The sequence below is a fragment of the Gymnoscopelus braueri genome (assembly GCF_963280865.1).
Source record: "Gymnoscopelus braueri genome assembly, chromosome: 23".
NCBI lineage: Eukaryota > Metazoa > Chordata > Actinopteri > Myctophiformes > Myctophidae > Gymnoscopelus > Gymnoscopelus braueri.
Window position 1 is genome coordinate 25,193,614 of NC_137625.1, and position 22,665 is coordinate 25,216,278.

At 43.6% G+C, this 22,665-nt stretch overlaps 1 protein-coding gene across 2 annotated transcripts in view; it reads left to right on the forward strand.

Annotated features, from left to right (window-relative positions):
• Positions 1-22,665, forward strand: part of camk1da (calcium/calmodulin-dependent protein kinase 1Da) — a 73,468-nt gene that overhangs the window by 28,091 nt on the left and 22,712 nt on the right. For both annotated transcript variants that reach the window (XR_013932668.1, XM_080421762.1), the window contains exons 2-3: positions 4,812-4,943; positions 12,204-12,278. Coding sequence is in view for 1 of the 2 variants with exons in the window: in XM_080421762.1 (XP_080277888.1) it covers positions 4,812-4,943; positions 12,204-12,278 (207 nt within the window). In the remaining variant the exon portion in view is untranslated. The remainder of the gene's footprint in view (positions 1-4,811; positions 4,944-12,203; positions 12,279-22,665) is intronic.

Consider the following 22,665-nt stretch of genomic DNA (forward strand, 5'->3'; position numbering starts at 1 on the left):
TGTGTGTGTGTGTGTGTGTGTGTGTGTGTGTGTGTGTGTGTGTGTGTGTGTGTGTGTGTGTGTGTGTGTGTGGGGGGGGGGGGGTGTGTGTGTGTGTGTGTGTGTGTGTGTGTGTGTGTGTGTGTGCGTGCATGTGCGTGTATTGCACACTGCATGGACTGCTACTTCTGCATTCATTCTCCTGCATTTTGTAGCAGGTAATTTCATTGAGAATTCATCTTTTCTTTTGAGGGTTCTCATTCATTCACAGCTCCAGATTCCCTCTCTCGTTATTAATTTTTTCATGTTTTGGTCTCGTTTCTTCGCAGTTGAGTGATTCACGCTCTCTTCCCGTCACACTCGCCTCGCTATTCTCTTGCACTGTAAAAATCCTCAGTTAATTTAACTCCGCGAGGTACAGAGTACAGACCCTTAAGGGTTCATTTGGTTCCATTTGTACTGTACACTTTCTTGAGTTAAATTAACATGAGGATTTTACTGTGTGCTCTTCATCCCATAAACCCGCACAACACACACCCACCGCATTGTGTGTATTGGTGTGCGTTTGTGCATGCGTGGGTTTACATGCGTGTATTGGCGTGTGTTTTTGCATGCATGCATATGTGTGTGTGTGTGTGTGTGTGTGAGTGCATTTGTGTGTGCGTGTGTGTGCGTGCGTGCGTGTTAGCATCTGTTAGCATGTGTTGGCGCTCACCCACAGCGGGGGGGACCAGCTGGCTGGTGGACCCCCAGGGGATAGGGGAGGAGGGGGAGGCAGCCAGGTCATCTCCTTCGTCCTCTGTGAACGATGCAGGCTCCCCTCTGGCGACATGGAAAGGCTTTGCTCTTGGTCTAAACACAGAGCGTGCATCTGATTGAACATTCGTGAGGGACCGCGAGAGATCTGCGCAGACGCTGTGGTTCATGTCAATGAGGAATGCCTTGAAATAAAGATTCAGGTTTTTAACACTTTAAACCAGCTGGGTCTTCAACAGGGGATCCGGGACCCCTAGGGGGTCCTCAGAGTTGCTACAGAGGGTCCGCCAAATCTCTGTGTGATAGGATCATTGTTTTTTACATTAACCACTTGAACCCTAGCATCCCTATAGTACAGAGTGATAGTTTACTAAGTATTGACGGTTTAAGTCGTTAAATGTCTGAAAATACACATTAACATGAATCCAACATCTATGAAAAGCTTTAATCTGCAACAGAATTTTATGTAATATATAGTGGGGGTCCCTGCTTCATCTCTCTCTCTCAGTTAGGGGGTCCTTGGCCTGAAAAGGTTGAAGACCCCTGCTTTAAACGCTTTAGTTTCCCGTGGGGGGAATTATGTCACCAGAGGCAACATATCAGTTAAAAGTCAGATACAGAGTAATAGAAGAACTGTAAAGCGAGGCTAAACTTTGTCCAGACTAATACAAACTGTTAGTCGAATGAAGTCAGGAGATCAGTCGGTTGAAAGGTGTGATTACATTCTCGTTCTTTCGATCTTTGAATGAGAGCCACAAGCACATGAACACACACACTTCTTTCTTTGCATTTTGAGCTACATACATGTAGAGTTAATTACTACATAATTGCCTATTTTTAGAGATAATCGCAATTATTGTCCATAATAGTCATAACCGTGTCCATCTTGAAAAATGTTCATATACTTTCGTTTATATTTTCAAAAAGGTAGCGGAAATAGACGATCTACAAGCTCACAACGCGTCGCATTGCGATTCATGTTTTTCTGAAAGTTATTAAATGTCAGTCATTTCTTTGTATATTTAGGTTATTTATCATAACTGCCCTGTGCAACTTCAAAGCCTAAAAGCCAAACAGAAATGTAATTTGTATTCATATGTTCCAGTGTTCAACGACAGAAACACAATTATATGTTAATCGCAATTATTTGTGTGGCAATTTGCATTTCATAATGTTGAAAGCCCTAGTGTTAGCTATCCATAGCATGCACATTGCCATCTATCTGTGTCTCATGCGTGTCTTACACTGAGTGTGAGTGGGAGAGGGGAAATGACAGATTTCACAGGATTCACAGCCGTGTTAGATGGTAGGTGATTAGTGTAAGTGATGGGCTTTCTCTCTGCTCATTCATGCGAGGGACAATGAATGAATGCAAATGTCTCGTAGTCAACAGAGCTGACGTTATGGACCTGGACCAATGGCTATCACAAAATACCTGTGTGTATACTAGATGTGTGCACGTGTGTGAACGGCGACGCATACGTGCACAGATCACCAATAATATACAGCAGCTCCCATCACATTGCCAAGGGCAACACATATGATCACTTCAGAGAGAGAGAGAGAAAGAGAGAGAGAGAGAGAGAGAGAGAGAGAGAGAGAGAGAGAGAGAGAGAGAGAATACAATGCACAGTAAAATCGAATTGTTAATTTGACTCTGATAGTGTACAACAAAAACAAATGAACCCTTATGGGTCCATGTTTCCATTTGTACACTCTCTGACTTAAATCAACACTGAGGATTTTTGTGTGTGAGCGGGTGAGAAAGATTCCAGTGGTATGATGGTGAAATAACAGGGAAATTGTATTGTGCGAGTATAGCCTTGTATTCTGAAGATGACCAACCCTCTGATTACTGTTGTGCTAGTTTGAGACAACATGAGAGTAAATTAGACACGTAATCACGCCGGTTGATATTATTACAGAGTGAAAAACAAAGGCAAAATGCTCCTTAATATGCATGTGGTCTCACTCAGCGAGCCAGATGAGATACTGTAGGAGCTCAGTTCTTTTGTGTCAAAAAAGGCTTGGGTGCACTCCAGATTTCACTGTGTACATTTGAATATGTGAGCGTTGGTGTGCGTCTGTGTGTTAAGAAAACGGCGTGCCTCAATGTTTGTGTGTGCTAGTGTTTTTAAAGGCTTTTCTGTCATCTGGCAGATGGCAAGATAAGTTGGCTATTAACCCATTTAGACCGGGGAACGCATCTGTGTGTCATTTTAAGATTTCTTTGGGCTATTAAAAAATAGCAGATCCACAAGCTCATAGCGCGGCACCGAGTGCCGCAATACAGTGGCGTCAGTTCAGCAAAAGCTATGGTATGGCAAGGTTAGGGTTGCCAACTCCCAGAGATTAAAATAAGGGACACTTATCCTGGGCCGATTTTTTTGGGGGGTCAAACCCCACAAAACCCCCTATACTATGCATTATACCTATAACACAATACAAACACAATGGTCTTACACCTGCATTAGGCTACTATTCATGATTTTATTCTCGCACTATGAGGTTGTATATCTGCTATTTTTGAGGGAAAAAATGAAAATTTGTGCAAATCTTTGAATAAATATTTTTTTAAAGCGAATATTTGTAACTCAAATCTTTGCTTCTGGGGGTCCCTGGAAATACATTTTTACAATTTTTTACAAAATATTTTACAAATGTTTGCTTTAAAAATATATATATATTCAAAGATTTGCGTCAATTTTCCCACGATTTTTCAAAAAATTGCAGATCTACAAGCTCGTAGTGAGCTTGTAGATCTGCAATTTTTTAATAGCCAAAGAAATCTTAAAATGACACACAGATGCGTTCCCGGTCTTAATGGGTTAATCAGCCAATGTTGTGCTTTACTACATGGCCAAAGGGATTTGTACAGTAGCACTAGACTAGACAGTCTTATTGAACGGCCAGAGAGTCGATGAGGATGCGATGCGGGAGTGTGCTCTCTAGCCAACACCAACTCTGGACTCCTGGATCGCTGCCCTGCACGATCTAACATCAGAGTCTTGAGCTCTCTACAGTGTTGATAGCTAAGCTGTCGCGCTGCAGTGGTTCTACGTAGGTGGTGCGCTTCCTGCCTTTCCTGGCTTTGCCCTGGGTTGGCTCCCATAGTGTCAGCTTGCTTGCCTCTAGTTCTGGGTTCCGGAGAGTCAAGACACTCACTTGATGTGATGGGGAGCTCATTCACAAGCAACCATACAGACTTATTTCTGGCTGCGTGCACCCACTGCCAGCGATTTTTTGATTTTCTTACCATTTGAAGTAGTCACAGAATATTTATCTCTAGTATGATCGATCCCCTGATGGTTGCTAATCACAGAGGGGTTTCACTGTTCTGAAACCTTCTTCATCCGCGACCTCCCGTTCGCCTTTATACGCCTTTGAAAATAGCATGTCTCGGCCAAAAAATACATAGTAAAAAAAAAAAGTACACAGGAGCCGAGATACAGGATTTTTAAGTAATAAGTTAACCAGGGAGTGAATGGAGCAGTAAATCTTCGGATCACGTTATCTCCTGGTTCTTTGTGAAAAAAATTTATACGGGAATATTATTATTACAATTTTTTTTAAAGTCGTCATAAGTCGTCCTTGGCAGCCGGGGCGTTATGACGATGTCTCGTTATAAGTCGTCCTTGGCAGTGAGAGAGTCGAAAGAGGATGAGAGAGATGGTGAGGGAAAGGAGGAGAATCTAGAGTGAGGTGCCATCCAGCAGTTGAGTAATCACTGAGAGCCAATACCAGATATGAACTGAGATGTCCAAACAAGGAGGCATCGACTGAAAGAGAGATGGAAAGGGAGAGAGGGAGAGTTTTGTAGAAACAGGGAGAGCATGAAGTTCTCAAGGGGTAATAAAGTGAAATAAAGAAAAATAAACATTTGCATAAAGAACACCTGCACTTGATTCCCTCCATGTAATTGATCTTGCTGTCAGTCATTGTACTGTAAACTGTGAGACTGATCCATATACGTACATTGTTTGAATTAGTCTGTGGATCTTTCTCTCTCTCTGACTCCCTCATTTTCTCTCTCTCTCTGATTCTCTCTCTCCCCCCTCCTCCTCCCTGTGCTGCAGTGGGGCCTTCTCAGAGGTGGTCCTGGCCCAGGAGAAGCTCACAGGTCGGACGTTTGCCGTCAAGTGCATCCCTAAGAAGGCTCTGAAGGGCAAGGAGAGCAGCATCGAGAACGAGATCGCCGTGCTCCGCAAGTAAGAACGGAAACCAAACCCTCCCCCTCATTTAGCTTTCTGCATGCGAGAACGTGTGTGCACACATTGCACACGTCACAGGCACATACATTCTCTCCGTTTTCCCCTTCTCTTCTCCCTGTGTTTTCCTCTCTCTCTCTTTCCCTGTTTTTCTCCTCTCCTTTCTTTCATCCTCTCCTTTCTTTCATGCACGTATACGAGCCGCCCGCCTCCTCCTCCCTCGTCCTCGCTCGTTACCGGGGCGACAGAGCCGCCTTGCCAGAGCCTCCCCTACCCCTGCTTATCACGATCTCATTTAGTCCCCCCCAGCACCCACCCACCTGTCCTCGGGTCACGATCCACAGCCCAGAACAGAACAAAACAGAACATTAATCCATTTAGACCGGGAATGCATCTGTGTGTCATTTTTTTATTTCTTTGGGCTATTAAAAAATAGCAGATATACAAGCTCATAGCTATGAGCTTGTATATCTGCTATTTTTGGAAAATAATCGTGAAAATTTGTGCAAATCTTTGAGTATATATATATATACATTTTAACTCAACTCTTTGCTTCTGGGGGGTCCCTGGAACAACACATTTTGAGATGGGGGTCCGCGGGGGGTCTTTGACCACTGAAGACATTTGTAGAATCCCCAGAAGCAAAGATTTGAGTTAAGAATGTTCGCTTAAAAAAAGTATATATTCAAAGATTTGCACAAATTCTCACGATTAAAAAATAATAAATAGCAGATCTACAAGCTCATAGCGCGGCACTGAGTGCCGCGCTATGAGCTTGTAGATCTGCTATTTTTGAATAGCCCAAAGACATCTAAAAATGACACAGATGCGTTCCCGGTCTTAATGGGATAAGCAGCTGTCTGTCTGTGTGCTGTTGCTCCTTCGGTTGCTTTTGAAGTGAAGCATTGTGTTCTCAATGATGATGACAGAAACAGAGTGTACTGTGTCATGTTGTTCTCTCCACAAAAGCAAAATCCTGAGTTTTCATTTATACTTCATTACATCTAGCCTGGGTGAAGGGAGTGATGAAAGGGCAGAGAGACAGGCAGAGCACGACCGTTGCCAGGTATTTGGGTCCGATACCTATCCGGATTTTGGGGAGTTCTAGACTACCAATTACCACTATTTTGTCAAACAGTGCTAAATCAATTGTGATCAATTTGAAAAACTTGATCACATTAAATTCTTTCAAATAATAGAACTATCAAAAATAGCCAATTTACACGCAATGAGTTGTGAGCTTGTAGATCGACTACTTTTGGAAATGTTTTGGAAAACATTTGAAATTTTCACTTATAATGACATGCCCAAAATGAGGACACCAGGTAGAAAGTGGTAAAAAATCGGGACACATCGGCTGCATAATTGCTGATACTGTTCAAAAACCATCAAAATAATAGCTTATATATTGGCCAAACTGATACATCAGTCTGGCTCTAGTGATAAGGCATATCAGCACTAGTAGGGCTTGTAATTACTCTCAGCCCGAGGGCTGAGCTGACTAATCAGCCCAACCTAATCAGCCACAGAACCTACATTTATTCGGTTGCAAAGGAAACAAAAAACGGCCAGAAATGTTGGATGGTACAGCAACTGCCAGGTTCTCCGCCAAATTCCCTCCCCACTAGGACCTAAACTTTTTAATTTGTACATTAATGACATTTGTGACGTGTCAAAATGATTACAATTTGTTTTGTTCGCAGATGACACAAATTTCCATTGCTCTGGATATGATTTAAAATTGTTAGCTGAAAGCATTGTACATGAAATGTCGTTAATCTGTCGTAACAAGTTTATGATTTTTGGTAATTGGGAAAAGGATGACGAGGTGGTATTATCTATAGAGGGAGTGGAGTGAAAGAGTGTCAGAATTTAGATTTTTGGGAGTAATAATGGATGACAAATTAACATGGAAACCCCATATAGCACATGTTTAAAAAAAAGATTTCTTAGAGCATTTTTGTTTTAAATAAAGTAAGACATGTGTTAGATTATGAGGCAATGCGAATACTATATTGCTCACTTATTTCACCATACCTCAGTTATTGTGCTTAAGTATGGGGGAATACGTATGTGACTACCATAAAACCATTATACATACATACTACAGAAGAGAGCAGTACGAATCATGCATAATGTCAATTATAGAGAACACACAAACAGACTATTTATACATTCGAGAGTATTGAAACTTGAAGAGTTAGTGAAGCTGCAGACATTATTAATCATGTTCAGGGCAAAAAGCAAAACGCTGCCAGTTAATTAGCAAAATCTGTTTGAACGTAGTTCAGAAAGTGGTGACAGTAGGAGGAAATTTGATTTTAAGCATCAGTTTGCACGAACCACTCAGAGGCAGATGTGTCCTTCAGTTGTAGGAATCAGAATGTGGAATTCTCTCCACAATGACTTAAAAGGTTGTACAAATATTTATCAATTTAAAAAAGGAAATTATTAGACACTATGAAGAAGATGAATAGGAAAGGATTGGACTTTTTAACTATATATGTTTGTTCATTTGTTGCTCGTTTTGCTTGTTTTGTTTTGGGTTTTGGTTTTGTTTAAACTTGCACGTATTCTTCTTCCTGCTCCTTTTCGCTCATGGGTGTATTCGATTTAATGAATTATTGAAGTTATGAATTGTGTGTACTGTAATACACTACCATATGCGAAACAAAATAAAATGAAATGAAATGAACTAGGATTACCATTCCCTTCGCTGGGGCAGTTTCTAACGACGGTACATTAAATCTTGTGTGTTCCGTTATATAAGTTCTCCTCAACGACAAGCCAATGCAGGCGTGTGACAGTATTTGATTCTTGTAATGAATGAAGACTAAGATTAAAAGAGTAATACTAATTTGTAGTTGCCCCAAGTTATCTCCTTTTTTTGGTTTGTTTTTTACTTTTGGCAATTTTATGCTTCATTCAGATATTCACTAGTAAGAGACCACACCTTCTGCTTGAAGTTAAACGGATAAAAAATGGATGGATGGATGAGGAACCCGGGTAGGGCGAGACTCAGGGTGAGGGTAGTATAGTCTCGGGAGCAGACGGCCACTGGAGCTCGTTTGGGTAGCGGTCGCCTTTGCTCGGAATACTGCCCCCCGGGTTCCTGGAAGAGAGGAAAAAGAGAAAAGCTTAGTATTGAGGAGACGGAGGTAGTTGGGGTGGACGGGGGGAACGTTCGAGACCACGTAAGTAGTAGGAACAAACGAGCGGCGGCTCACAGGTGTATTTATGCTCTTTCTACTGTGGTGATTGTGATGGGGATTGGCTGTCTGGTAAGAGAAGGCAGGTGTATAGGTGATAAAGTGATGGCGAGCGGGGAGTTGCCGTGTTAAGCAGAGGAAGGTCTCTACTCCTGAACCTACGTTGTATACAACTACATTACAATAAAGAGAGAGTCAGAAAATGCAATCAGAGAGCAGGGGAAAGGCACACAATAGTCCGGCCTGGCGAACCGGGGACACTGGTGAAGGCATTCTGCACCCACGTGGTATGCGCCCCAACCATTAGGCTACTGGGTCTCTCTGCCCAAGGTTATCTAAGCTCTGGCACAGACATATAAACATACAGCCTACAACTGTGACTGATATGCTATATAGCCCTTATTTAGATAACCTTGGGCAATGACGACTGCTCGGACCATAATGCTGTGTATACTACAGTATACTGTAGCCTGACTATGTACTAGTTTAGATATTCAAAATTCCCGAGGGGATGGATATGTCTGTTTCTGTACTGCTTGACATTGGGGTGTTCTTTCTGGTTCATAAATGCTAGTTCTATGACAAACGGTTGACTTATCCTTCTCTGACCTCTGGGATGCTGTGGTCTACTACATGTGGAACTGCAATAAACGCACGCAGCCATTACTAATACACTATGATAACTTATCTGACTGTTCTGACATGTCCCCCACCCTCTCTCTCTCTCTCTCTCTCTCTCTCTCTCTCTCTCTCTCTCTCTCTCTCTCTCTCTCTCTCTCTCTCTGTTTTTAGATTTTTTCTTTTTCTCCCGAATTTAGTCGTTATTCCAATTAACTCCTCCCCACACACTGGGGGGGGGAGAGAGATGGGGGGGGTGACATGCAGCAAAGGCCGTCGTTGTCTCAGGCTACTTTGGAGCCTAGGTGCCCGGACCGCTACGCCAGCAGTCCGAGCCCCCCCCACACACATTTCTGTGTTGTTGTCACTGCTGTTGCATCCTACTGACTCACCTGCCAGTGAGGAGCCCCCACCGGGAGGACGTATAGAGCCTTCGTCCTACTCCTCCCGCCCAACACTCCCTGCTGACTGTTGCCACCCCAGCCCGTAGGAGTACATACATCATGCAATGACCAATATCATCGAACACGGGCCAATTGTGTTCGCATAGAGTAAGACGCTCGACAAAGCCGGATGCACCACGGTGGATTCGAACCCACGCGTATTTTGCCTTTCATTGATGAAGTAGGACGGCAGTAGATCCTAGATCCTGGTAATTGATGTGAAAGGTGTATTTACTGTACATGGGAAACGGGAGGGGGTGTGTCACCGTACACATTCCTGATTGGTCCACTGCCGCCTCCTTCTCTGACCTTGGGAATTGTGTCGCTATCAGCAGCTTCACTGTCAATCATGTAGATTGACGTGTTTATTTCTCTTAAAGCTGTCAAGCTCCTGCCCGACGGAGTCGCTCAATGAAAATGACATTGCCATGCGTTGTTAGATGGCAAATCGGTTATTATCGGTGAGCAATGCTGATATCTGCTCAATGTTCAAGGTTTAAATTGTACAAAGTATAAATGATAAATTAGGCTATAGGCTACAACCTGGCAGCTGTAGCAGGAGACGTCTGTCTGTCTGTCTATTCTTATTTACTATATCGTCCTGTTATACCGTTTTCTCCGATAATGTTAGTGGGTAGTATTTGTCGTGCTACACTTGCTGCCTACTCTCTCCTAGTTTAGCCTCAATCCTCAGAGCAGAGAATCAAGGACACACACACACACACGCACACACTCACAAACATAAATACCTACACACACAGAGAAGCAGAGTCACACATACAGTGCACACACACACAGCACACGCACGCACGCACGCACGCACGCACACACACACACACACACACACACACACACACACACACACACACACACACACACACACACACACACACACACACACACACACACACACACACACACACACACACACACGTTGTATTACTATACTTATGAGGACATCAACATTTTAGGATGCCGATTTCATGATTGATTTATGATTTTTGTGGGGCATTTTTAACCGCAAGTCTAAAGCCGAAAAATAGCAGATCTACACTGCGACACGTTGTGAGCCGCAAGTCTAAAGCCGAAAAATAGCAGATCTACAAGCTCACAACGTGTCGCAGCGCGACACGTTGTGAGCTTGTAGATCGGCTATTTTCCGGTGTTTGACATCGCCGCACAACTAAGTATAAAATAGGGGAAAATTTGACCCCAACCCCCTAAACCTAACCTCTAAAGGTCTAATCCTATAACCCCAACCTGAATCTTTTTCTAATCGTAAACGTATCTCTAAAAATCCTTTTTCAACCATAACAATTTTTTCTTGTGAGGACCAAGAAAATGGTCCTCACAACATCTATTTCTCATACACTACTAGACTTGTGGCGACGTTTGGTCCTCACAAGTGTAGTAATACAAACACACACACACACACACACACACACACACACACACACACACACACACACACACACACACACACACACACACACACACACACACACACACACAGCACGCTGGGTTTTGTCTGTCATGTCATGATCCTCCTGTGTGTGTGTGCTGTGAATATATAATGATCCCGGCTGTTTGTGAGAGGGATGATTTCTCTGCCATTACTCAGGCTGCTCCGCTCCAGAGGTGTCGACTGTCTGCCGCTAGCCTTTCATTATACCAGGCAGAGTTTAAATACATGCACATTATCCCCTGTTAGCTCAAGCAAGCGATCCCCAGTCAACCTCTGTGTGTGTGTGTGTGTGTGTGTGTGTGTGTGAGTGTGTGTGTGTGTGTGTGTGTGTGTGTGTGTGTGTGTGTGTGTGTGTGTGTGTGTGTGTGTGTGTGTGTGTGTGTGTGTGTGTGTGTGTGTGTGTGTGTGTGTGTGTGTGTGTGTGTGTGGGGATGAGTCATGCCCTATCTTATGCATCAATGGCTGCAGTCGCCACAGAGTTCATATCACACATACGATACAGCAGTGGTTCCCAAAGTGGGGTCCGGGGACCCCCAGGGGTCCTTGGGGGGTTCCGGGGGGGTCCCCAGCAAAGGTAGTTAATATATATATATTCATAAATAATAATAAATCTTCTGCGGGGTCCCTGGCACAAAACCTTTTCAGATGGGGGTCCGCAGCCAAATACATACCAATTTGGGGGTCTTTCTGTTGGACGAGTTTGAGAACCACTGCTTAGAGCTCATCATCACCTGCATGTTTGTGACCGAGGAATCTGCAGTTCACTTCTTCACAATGACAATGCAGTGGAGCAGTGTTGATTTTGACAGCATATTTTGATTTAGTTTTAGTCATAGTCTTTTGAATAAAATTCCATTTAGTTTTAGTCATATTGTAGTCATCTGAAATGTTTTAGTTTTTGTCTAGTTTTAGTCGACTAAATATCATAAGATTATAGTCGACTAAATCTACAGTTGATTTAGTCGACTGAAATGTATTTTGGCGATGCCTTGATGGCGTCGTAATGGCTGATTTTACACTTGGTTGCATGCTGAAAATAGCCGATCTACAAGCTCACAACGCGTCGCAGCGCGACGCGTTGTGAGCTTGTAGATCTGCTATTTTCAGAGCGCAACACCCGAGCGCAACCAAGCATAAAATGACTTGTCTTTTAGTTCTACTGGATCTCTTCTCCACTAGTCCCTCCCTAACATTTTAGTCTAGTTTTTATTTGTTGACGAAATTGTCAATAAATTTAGTCTTAGTTTTAGTCGTCATTGCTTTTTTTTTTTTTTTTTTTAATTTAGTTTTCGTCTGTGAAAAAAGGTAGTCGACGAACATTTTTCGTCATAGTTTTAGTCATAGTCAGACACACCATCGCCTTTGAACCGTAACTATGGTGAAATTAGCAATACGGAAGTGGAGGGATGGGGGAGGGGTCAGACTGTGTGTGTATGTAGATTTGTCTTCTGTGGGATCATGTAGAGTCTGGAGATCCTCGTTGGTCTCATGAATGAACCCTTTGCTGGTTTGTGTTTCCTCGTAGGATCAAGCATGAGAACATCGTAGCGCTGGAAGACATCTACGAGAGCTCCAACCACCTCTATTTGATCATGCAACTGTGAGTACCCCCCCCCCACACACACACACACACACACACACACACACACACACACCTCCGTTTCAACATCGGTCTCTCCCCCCCTTCTCTCCGCTTTTAACCTCCACTGACCTTCTCTACTTGTAAATGTCTCTGTGTTTGTCATTTGCTGTCCCCTCTCAACCCCCCCCCCCCATGGTGTCAGATTAAACAGACACAGTCGGTTTCAGTGGTAACTGAACCAAGGGTGACTTAATCTCCATCGCTCTCTCTCTCACCCTCTCGCCCCCCCCCCGTGTGTGTGTGTGTGTCCCTCTTTCGCACCCGATTTCTGTCTGATTCTCTCTCTCTTACTCACACACTCTTGACTCTGCCAATCTCTTGCTAACACAGACACACACACACACACACACACACACACACACACACACACACACACACACACACACACACACACACACACACACACACAGTCACATTGGTTACACTCTGTAAACCCTTTACAGGTCTTTAGTAGAGCAGGTGGGGGGGGGTTCATCTTGAGCCCATGGGAGTCCCACTGACCTCAAGGTGAGGTTACTGTCACTTATACTACGTAACAGTGAGGATACGTATCAGGCCTATTTTCCAGTCCATAGTGTGAGCACGTACTGGCATCCTGACTCCATTAGTCTCACTTCAATCCAGATAAACAAGAAATGATGACGCAGTCATATTAATACCAGGTTGCTCTCTCCAGCGTCCCCGCACGGAACCAAATGGACCCGTGGTCCGTCGAATATTATTTTCCACCACGGATCGCACAGAGTACTGCATGACTAGGGGCGAAGCAGGGGGGCGTGTCTACTGAGACCGGGGAGGAAACACACGTTTGCAGCGAGCACCACACTTTTTATTTATTTATAGTTTACACAAAAATACAAAAAGTACATAAAAATGTACTTAAAGTACCAAAAGTAAAAGTACTAAATGTTTGAAAATAGTCGATCTACAAGCTCACAACGCGTCGCGATGCGACGCGTTGTGAGCTTGTAGATCTGCTATTTTCAAATAGCCTAGGTTTAAAATATGGCTGAAGTGGTTAGTGTATGTTTTATAATGTAATAATTTATATCTGAAAAGTAACTAGTAACTAAAGTTTTTTAAATAATTGTAGTGGAGTAAAAGTACAATATTTACCTCCGAGATGTAGTGGAGTAGAAGTAAAAGTAAAGACAATTGGAAATACTCCAGTAAAGTAAAAGTACCTTTTTTTCCCTTCCTCCCCCTCTCCTCTCCTCTTACCGTTCTCCTGTCACGCCTCATCTGCTCTCCATCCCCCCCTCCGCCTTCCTCTTGTCTTTTCATCACCTTTCTTGTCTTCCTCTCATCTCCTGTCACACCTCATCTCCTCTCCTCCTCCTCGTCATCTTCCTCTCCATCTCATGTCTTTCCTGGAGCAAGTATTTTATCCCCCCCCCCCCCACACACACACACACACACACACACAGCCCACAGGCTCCCATCTGCTGGCTGACAAGGGTCAGTTGCCATGGCTACAGAGTTCAGAGGTCACCTCCTCCCCGCATGACATCAGGGCTAACCTTGAAAGCATCGGGATAACACTCGTACCTTTTATCACTGGACTGCAGCCATTATTGATGCATGTGGAGGCATTTAGTTGTACAGAGCTAAAACATATGGTCATTTAACTCTCAGCTGAGGGGCAGAGTCCTGCACGGGTCCAATTTTGACAACCCGCCCCGCCCGTCAATAATCAGATCCGTAGACTGACCCGTCACCCGTGATTATATCAAAATCCAAACCAGACCCGCCCCGCCCGTCAAATAATGGGCCCGTTATCCGCCCCGTTACCCGTGATTACATGCAGTAAATAGCCTATACAGACAGTCACTCAATTTAAAAGTGGGTTAAAATGCTTTTAACACAAGATAGCAGCCTTCAGCAATAGCGGTACATTCAGTGGTCAGGTTCGTTCAGAAATCTGCACGTCAAGTGAAGAATGAAGCGAGCTTTCCATAATGCGGGAACGCACATACACGCAGTGCGCACGTGTCGTTGTTTACATTGTCAGATGGTTTTAATTTGAAGGTTTAACAGGATGTTCATTGTGTTTTCGTGAGTTAAGACAACTGACCTGTGCTCTATGCCGGCGTGCTGTGTTAAGTTACGCAAGTGACGTTGTTTTTGTGGAAACAGTGCTCTCTGATTTTCACAATAAAATGTTACCCACCCACGTTTAGTTCAGTACCGCCCGTTCCCATACCCGTGAACTTATAAAAGTATAGTTTTCAATCGTTTTTACCCGTCAAACGCGGGCACCGGTCGGGTATCCGCAGGTACCCGGCCCGTTTCAGGACTCTGCTTTCGGGCCCCTAGTTTGAGGGAGGTAAACTGATAACTACCCATCATAATGTTTAACGTGGGCGCTCACAAAGTCTCCCATCAGCGCTGACATTCCCAAGTATTCTGAATCTATTTTTCGATGTCTTTTTGAGGCTTACTTGTGAAAATTATGGTCGTTTCTTGCGATCTGCACATCTCCAAAGCATTAATATAGTGTTCTACAACTAAATCTGGTCTTTTGCCATAGCATTCGCTGGATCCAGATTTGCCACAGGCCACACACATGGTGTGTGTGATGTCACACCATTAATTTCTTTGCCACAGTGCATTTGGTGTCTGTCCCAATCTGTGTTTCTGCTTGGATGTTCTTAAATTCAGGCCAGTGAGATCAAACATGTAGAGATGATTATTAATATTAGTCATTTTGTGAATCGGATTCCGGGAGCGTGCCACGTTAGTATATTCATTCATAGATCCTGCTAAATGACAGCAAAGATGGAGGTTTTCTAAAGCCCCCTGTAGGGAAGAAAAATACATTTTCATCTACATATTGAACAGAGACTTTTTTTAAAGGATTTAAACCACACCAGGGGACATGGGGTAGGGATTTTGCTGTGTATAAGCTGTAAGAGTAGTGTAGAATTTGTTTGAGATTATAAGCATTTTTTAAGCTTTATCTGACTGTGCTGACTTGCATTTTACGCTTTCTTTGACTCTGTGCTGACTTGCATTGACAGAGTAAATTATAGATCCTTAAAAGAGGCTGCACCCACCTCAACCCAAATGTGCGCGCGCACACGCATTCTGTAAAGTCCTTTATAGATAACTCAAACCTTTACTGCACAATGTATATGCACATTTATCTGCACACATGGTTATGCCTTATTGCAAATTCTATACATCCGGCAACTAAGATAAATAATAAAAGAAAAGTGCAAATACTCACACAAATGCTTTCATGTAACACCGCAAATTGTTGTATGCTTATCAGCAGCCATAAGCAGAGGCTGAGATTGTCCAAATGGGATCGTGATAAAAATGCTAATTTTAAACAGGCATAACTCATGCTTCATGTTTTACCTAGAACCATGACATTTCTACACACTTGCCTTTCCTCATGAGGAACATTTTCCTCAAGGACCCATAAGTTCCTCCTCTTACATTTTCTGCAATTTTGAATGTTTATGAAAACTACTTAATGAAAACTGAAGCCAATTGACCGCATGCTGTCACTATAGCGTATTGCTCTCATTGCTTGGCCCCCCGGTATTGCTGTTTGCAGCTATTTATACAGTATTTGTTTTTGTGTTGCTGTTACACCATATTGCCACTAACTTTAAGCTGCTATAGAATGACAGACAAACCCTCTTGATTCTTGATTCATTCTTAAATTTAAAATATGTTTTGTTGGTGTTAAACAGGCTCCTGAGATTCCCCTTTTAATAGTGCGCGGAAAACACACACACATACTGTACACACACATACTGTACTGTAAATCACTTAAATTCAGGGTATCTTTAGTCTGTGTTCAACAGGCTGCTCAGATATCCCTTTTGATAAGAGTAGATTAAATGATGAGCTAAGTATTAGCCTTACATCACTGCCGTCTACTAAATCAGTACCGTTGGACAATGTGTCTATTGTTCCCATGCCCACACAGTACATCACAGCTCATCTCATGTAAGTCCTAACAACTGAGGCTCAGACAAGAGTTTCGCTATATGAAATTGCTGCAGAGTTACTACTATGGTTCATATTGTTGTTTTTTTAATACTTTTTTTATTGGAATTTTTTGTAACATGATAAACACATCAGAGTATAAGCAACTATAAAATATAAAACAAGAAAAGACAATGACAGATAATTTGGTATGAATTCAAATAAAATATACAACATAAAAAAAAACAACAACAAACAGTTATACAGATACAAACAAAAAACAGAACAACAACAGACACTCTGGCTCTCATACCCTCCCTGCACAGATCTTTTGTAAAAAATTGTAAGAAAAATAAAATCATGCAACTGTGAGTACCCCCTACCCAAATCTTTTTTCCCCTTTTTTTCAGTTAACTATTATGTAGGAGGGGTCAGCGTGCACTTATTGAAGTGGTCGATGAAGGGTTGCCAGGTCTTGTAAGATTTGTCTTCACTCCCTCTCAATTAAAACTTTATCTTTTCCAATTGCAAATAGTGCATTACATCTTTCATAAGTGCAGTGTGGGTTGGAGCCTGCACTTGCTTCCAATTCAACAATATCAGTCTGCGAGCCAGTAGAGTCACAAATGTTACCATGTTGTACTGAACACTAGTCAGTTTGATCGTAGGCCCCCTCTGACTGCCAATACCGCTGTCAGTGGATCTGGGTCAAAGGTTTTTTAACAATGTCCGACAGTGATTTAAATATATTTTGCCAATATGACGTTAATTTCGTGCAGTGCCAGAACATATGAGCTAAAGTGGCTGGTGACTGGCCACATCTGTCGCAGTATGAGTTTACAGTTGGATACATTCTGTTGAGCTTTTCCTTTGACAAATGTAATCTGTGTAATATTTTAAATTGCAGAAGACCATGCCTGGCGCATACCGAATGTACTCGTTTTTGTGATGTAGACCATTGTTCATCCGTGATAGATATTCCTACTGTAGATCGTTTTCCCAAGCTGTTTTCAAATGATCCAAGGAGGTATTGTTGTCTAAATACGAGAGAGAATTATAAATAATAGAAATACCTCTGATCAGAGGGTTAAACAGAAATATAGATTCCATTGGCGAGTCGTCTGGGATATTTGGAAATGTTGCAGTGGTTCGTATCTGTAAGAACCTGAAAAAATGTGATTGGGGTAAATGAAATTTACGTCGTATTTGTTCAAAAGTTGGAAATAACCCTTCGATATAAAGATGTTGTTTTTTACAGAACCTGCAAAGTAATAAACCTTAGATGTGGTGGTCCCAGTTGATCATCCGTATGCACAGACAGACCCTGGGGTTTGTTCCCCAGACAGTGAATAATCATCCCAGAACTGAGCAGTGAGCGGAGGCTGACAGCTCGGGTCTGATCTATGGCTGCCTCTGCCCTGAGCTTGACGGGTCATACTCATATCTGACGCCACAGTGATTATTTGGGCAACTCTGAAGGCTCTCATGCTTTCATCTCAGCCATGATGAACGGCGAGTCCCAGTGCGCACACACTCCAGCACTAGCGAACACACACAGACACACACACACACACACACACACACACACACACACACACATCGAGTGATACATGACCCGGTCACAAGAGACTGAAGAGAGTGATGCACCCGCCTGCTTCCAAATGAATCAGTCAATGGAAGAGATAGGAATTGGAGATTGAAGATGGATGGAGGATTGGAGGTACACAAAAATGCGATCAAGGCAGTATTATATATATAGTGCGTGTGCGTGTGCGTGTGCGTGTGTGTGTGTGTGTGTGTGTGTGTGTGTGTGTGTGTGTGTGTGTGTGTGTGTGTGTGTGTGTGTGTGTGTGTGTGTGTGTGTGTGTGTGTGTGTGTGTGTGTGTGCGTGCGTGCGTGAATACATAATGTACTGTTACACCATTAATCTAGTATACATGTCACAGGGAAATTGGCATTCCAGGGAAAGGAGCGCTCGTTTTTAGGCGCGGGGCTTCCGCGCGAGGCAGGGCTTTTCGAGACAGGGTTTTTTACGCGAGGCGCTCCTCCTCGCGAGGAGGAGGAGGAGGAGGGGCTTTGATGCGAGGTGGCGAGAGCAGGAGGAGGAGGAGGAGGAGGAGAAGGCGCGAGGCGGGGCTTTGATGCGAGGCGGACCTGGCTTTTGTTGTTCCCCCCACATCGCAACCAGGAAGCTACGCTAGGGGAACGCTGAACACGCGTTCACACGCACACGTGATAATATTGTCCATGCCGGAGGCGAATTATCTTAACAGTCATGCTTTCAATAAACCAAATTGAAAGCATGAGCGTGCGTGCGCACGCGTGCGTGCACACGTATGCACATTCATGTCTATGTACGTCTATGCACGTAGTGTGGCTTGCATTGCCCTCTAGTGTTGGTTCTACAGAATTGCCTGGGGGGGGCGGTGAAAACGAGCGCTCCTTTTTCAATTTCCCTGGAATGCCAATTTCCCTGTAACATATACACATTACATAATGGAGTGAGTTGGGATAGAGGGTGGATGACGGAGGAGGAGTTCTGAGAACACTCAAATTGTCTATATGAATGAAACTGACATCTCACCTGCTGCCAAGAAAGATATGAAGGGTTTAGGGAGAAACCGAGAACCAGAAGGGTGGAAAAAAGAAAATGGCATTAAAGTTGAGAAGGGGAAGAAAAGTGTGGCATGGATTAAAACGACGCACGACTGAGTGTAGCAATTAATGTAATCGTGAACATTTTTCCACATTCCTGAGTTGAGTGCTGTGTCGCGCAAGCTAACACGTTGCATCGCAATGCGTTGTGAGCTGCTATTTTTGGTGCGTGACACTGGCGCGCAACTAAATGTATATCAGGCTTAAGTGCTGTTTTTACTTAAGGAAGTACAATAGTAAGTAGTTGTGGCTAATGGGAGCAGGTTTGGAGCATGCAGGGTCACTGTAGTGTACAGCTCTGATTACCCTGATAAAAGAACAGCTTGATACCATTTTTAGACCCGTGGAGAGAGTGAGAACGAAACACAGAGTGATGTGGACAAAGTCCACTTGGTTTATACACGGTGTGTCTGTGTGTCTAACAAACGTATGTGTTGATACTGTCTTGTGCATGTTCAAACAAATGCATTTGGTGGTGGCATGAGTGTGTGTGTGTGTGTTACATGTTTTACTTTGTGGGGACCAACAGTCCCCACAAGGATAGTGAGTTCTGGGCCCCATGAATCATCTTTATGGTTCAAAAACATTTTCAGAGTTATAGTGCGTTCACACGGGCGGATTAAAAGATACATGCTACCATTCATTTTCAATGGAAACCAGCGACATGAAGATACAAAGATACATCAGACGTTTGTAGCTGTAACTCTAGTACAGGACTACTCAACTTAATATGGCTCAGGGGCCACTCAGCAAAATACCAAAAGTCCAAGGGGCCGCAAGCTAAAAATGACGGTCCTATTTTGGATTTTTCGATTTTGTATCACACACTACGCATTGTTATTGTTATAAGAAAATGTACATTTTCACATCATATTCTTTTCACTGTACCGTTTATTTTGTGTGTATGTCCAGTGGCATCAGCCAAAAGCTAAGGTATGGCAAGGTTAGGGTTGCCAACTCCCCAGAGATTGAAATAAGGGACACCTACCCCAGATGCAAAGATACAAAGCTACAACTGTAGCTCCGATGTCCGCACGTTTGATGACGTCAGCTACTGCGTTGAGCAACACAGATACAAAGCGACACAGCGACAAAGATGCAGTGCTTTTTTTGTATCTTTGTATCTTTTAATCTGCCCGTGTGAACACACCATTTGAGTTATGATCATGTAAACATTCAGGTTACTAGTAGCCATTTAAGGGTTAGGGTTGGGTTTAGGATTAGATTTAGTGATGGAGATTTTTAGGTTAGGGTGCTAATTTTTAAAGCTGAATCCATAAGATCTACTGTGCTGTGTCGAATCTAGGTCTCCTGTGTGGTTGAACACATTTCTGCCGCTCACAGGGAGATATTGTGTACGAGGCAAGCTTCAGGCAGTACAGCTACAGTACTTGTCAACCAGTAGGTTGACAAGTAATCAAAGAAAAGGGAGAACATCTCCGACCACTGCAGATGTTTGTTACATTCGGTGTTTGTTCGATCCCGGGCTCCCCCAGAGTTAGTGTCGAAGTGTCCTTGAGCAAGACGCTGAGAACCCCTAATTGCTCCCGATGAGCAGGTTGGTGCCTTGCATGGTTTCCTCCGCCATCGGTGTATGAATGTGTGTGTGAATGGGTGAATGTAATGCACAATCTATGTAAAGCGCTTTGGATAAAAGCGCTATATAAATGCACCATTTACCATTTACCATTTATATTGTATTTACATACTCTACAGATAGGTTAAAACAAATTATTCATTGTATTCATTCAAATAAATTCCAGATTGCAGCTTTAATGGAACATTGTCGTTGATGTCTCCATAAAGATAGTAAAATACTTGTGTGTGTAACTGTGTATACAGAGAAGGGTACAGACTTGGCTCCTGTGTGACGGCTACGGTCTATGTGCGCAAATGCTTACGCAATGTTGCAGCCTGGTGGCCCATCTACCGCGTCACCATTATCCGTGTGTGTGTGTGTGTGTGTGTGTGTGTGTGTGTGTGTGTGTGTGTGTGTGTGTGTGTGTGTGTGTGTGTGTGTGTGTGTGTGTGTGTGTGTGTGTGTGTGTGTGTGAGAGAGTGCACACTCATGTTGTACATGCACAAGCCTGGCCTTTACTTGTCATTCTCGGCCATGCTTGTCTCCGGTAAGAATGTAACGGGTCACGGCCGTCTTTGAAAAGACAGAGAGAGAGAGAAAACGGAGGTATGACAACGAGAGAGAGAGAGAGCGAGAGCGGATTAGCAATTAATTTCCAATCTTTTTTTTTCTTCCAGAAACTTCATTAGAATTTAACTTACACAGGCTCTAATTTGATCTGTCACCGTGACGATGCCCCACAGATTTACCCTCAGACTCCAATTGTGTGTGTGTGTGTGTGTGTGTGTGTGTGTGTGTGTGTGTGTGTGTGTGTGTGTGTGTGTGTGTGCGTGTGTGTGTGTGTGTGCACACACATGTAACTCTTACAAAAGAGATCAACATTCACACAGATTAGCCGTTGCTGTTGGAACGGTGCAATGATTAGATTGCCCCCCCCACCCCCATCCAATCTAGGCTACACCACCAGGCTTGGTCTCCATGCTACACAGCACACAGGGCGGCACACTGAGTTGGGAACATTGTGAATGCAGTGCAGTGGTGCCTTTTATGGATGTGCTGTTCTTATCTGTGCATTCAGACTCGGTACACTTGCAGCCCCCAACTCAATTTCAAAGTTAAGCTCGAAGAGTTACGCTCCAAGATACAACCTGTACTAAAGATGTGACACTGGCGCTTTGAAGATAATATCACTAAGTGTGCGCATGCACACACACACACACACACACACACACACACACACACACACACACACACACACACACACACACACACACACACACACACACACACAAATGTGTTAGTGGTGAACTTGAGTCCTGTCAAAAAGGGATTTGATCCTTGTTTGTACAGATGTTGAAAGGGGAATGTTTTGGAACACAGCTTAACAGTTCACAAACTTTAACTTGGATGTGGACCATCTGGGACAGAGATTTAGGACAGCAAAGAGACGTGTAACCTCTGTTGTATGGAGTACTCTGATGTCATCAATATTGTCGTCACGCTACTGACGTCATAGACTGGCCTGGCCCATATGTGGGCATGCCTGACACTGAACTCCATATATGGGCATAAAGGGACACAGACAGACAGACAGACAGGTACAACAGATACTCTGACAATGTATGGGTGGGGAATGCATTTCCAACTTGCACCGTTCTCGACTTGCATCATTCCCTAGTAGGCCAGTGCACTGGTCTAGTCTTGCACTAAATGCTTGAAATCCCTGTCTGTGTGTCTGTAGTTCATGTATCTCAAGAACCGACGATGTCAAACTTAGCGCGCACATCACCCCCCCCCACACTGTTGTTGTGTGAATGTGTGCCCATCAGAGAGTAAGGAATAGATTGTCACAGCGCCTCCTGTAGAGAGGAGAGGGGTAGAGCAGACCCTCAAGTTTCTGCTTGTACCATCTGTCTCACTCTCAACCAAGAGTGAACGCACGCACGGACGCACGCGAACACACACACACACACACACACACACACACACACACACAGACACACACACACACACACACACACACACACACACACGCACACACACACACACACACACACACACACACATACACACACACACACACACCCACACACACACACACAAAATAAGCTCTGCTCTCATTACTGGATTGGGGTTTTGGTCTGCAGAAATGGTACACACTCACACGGA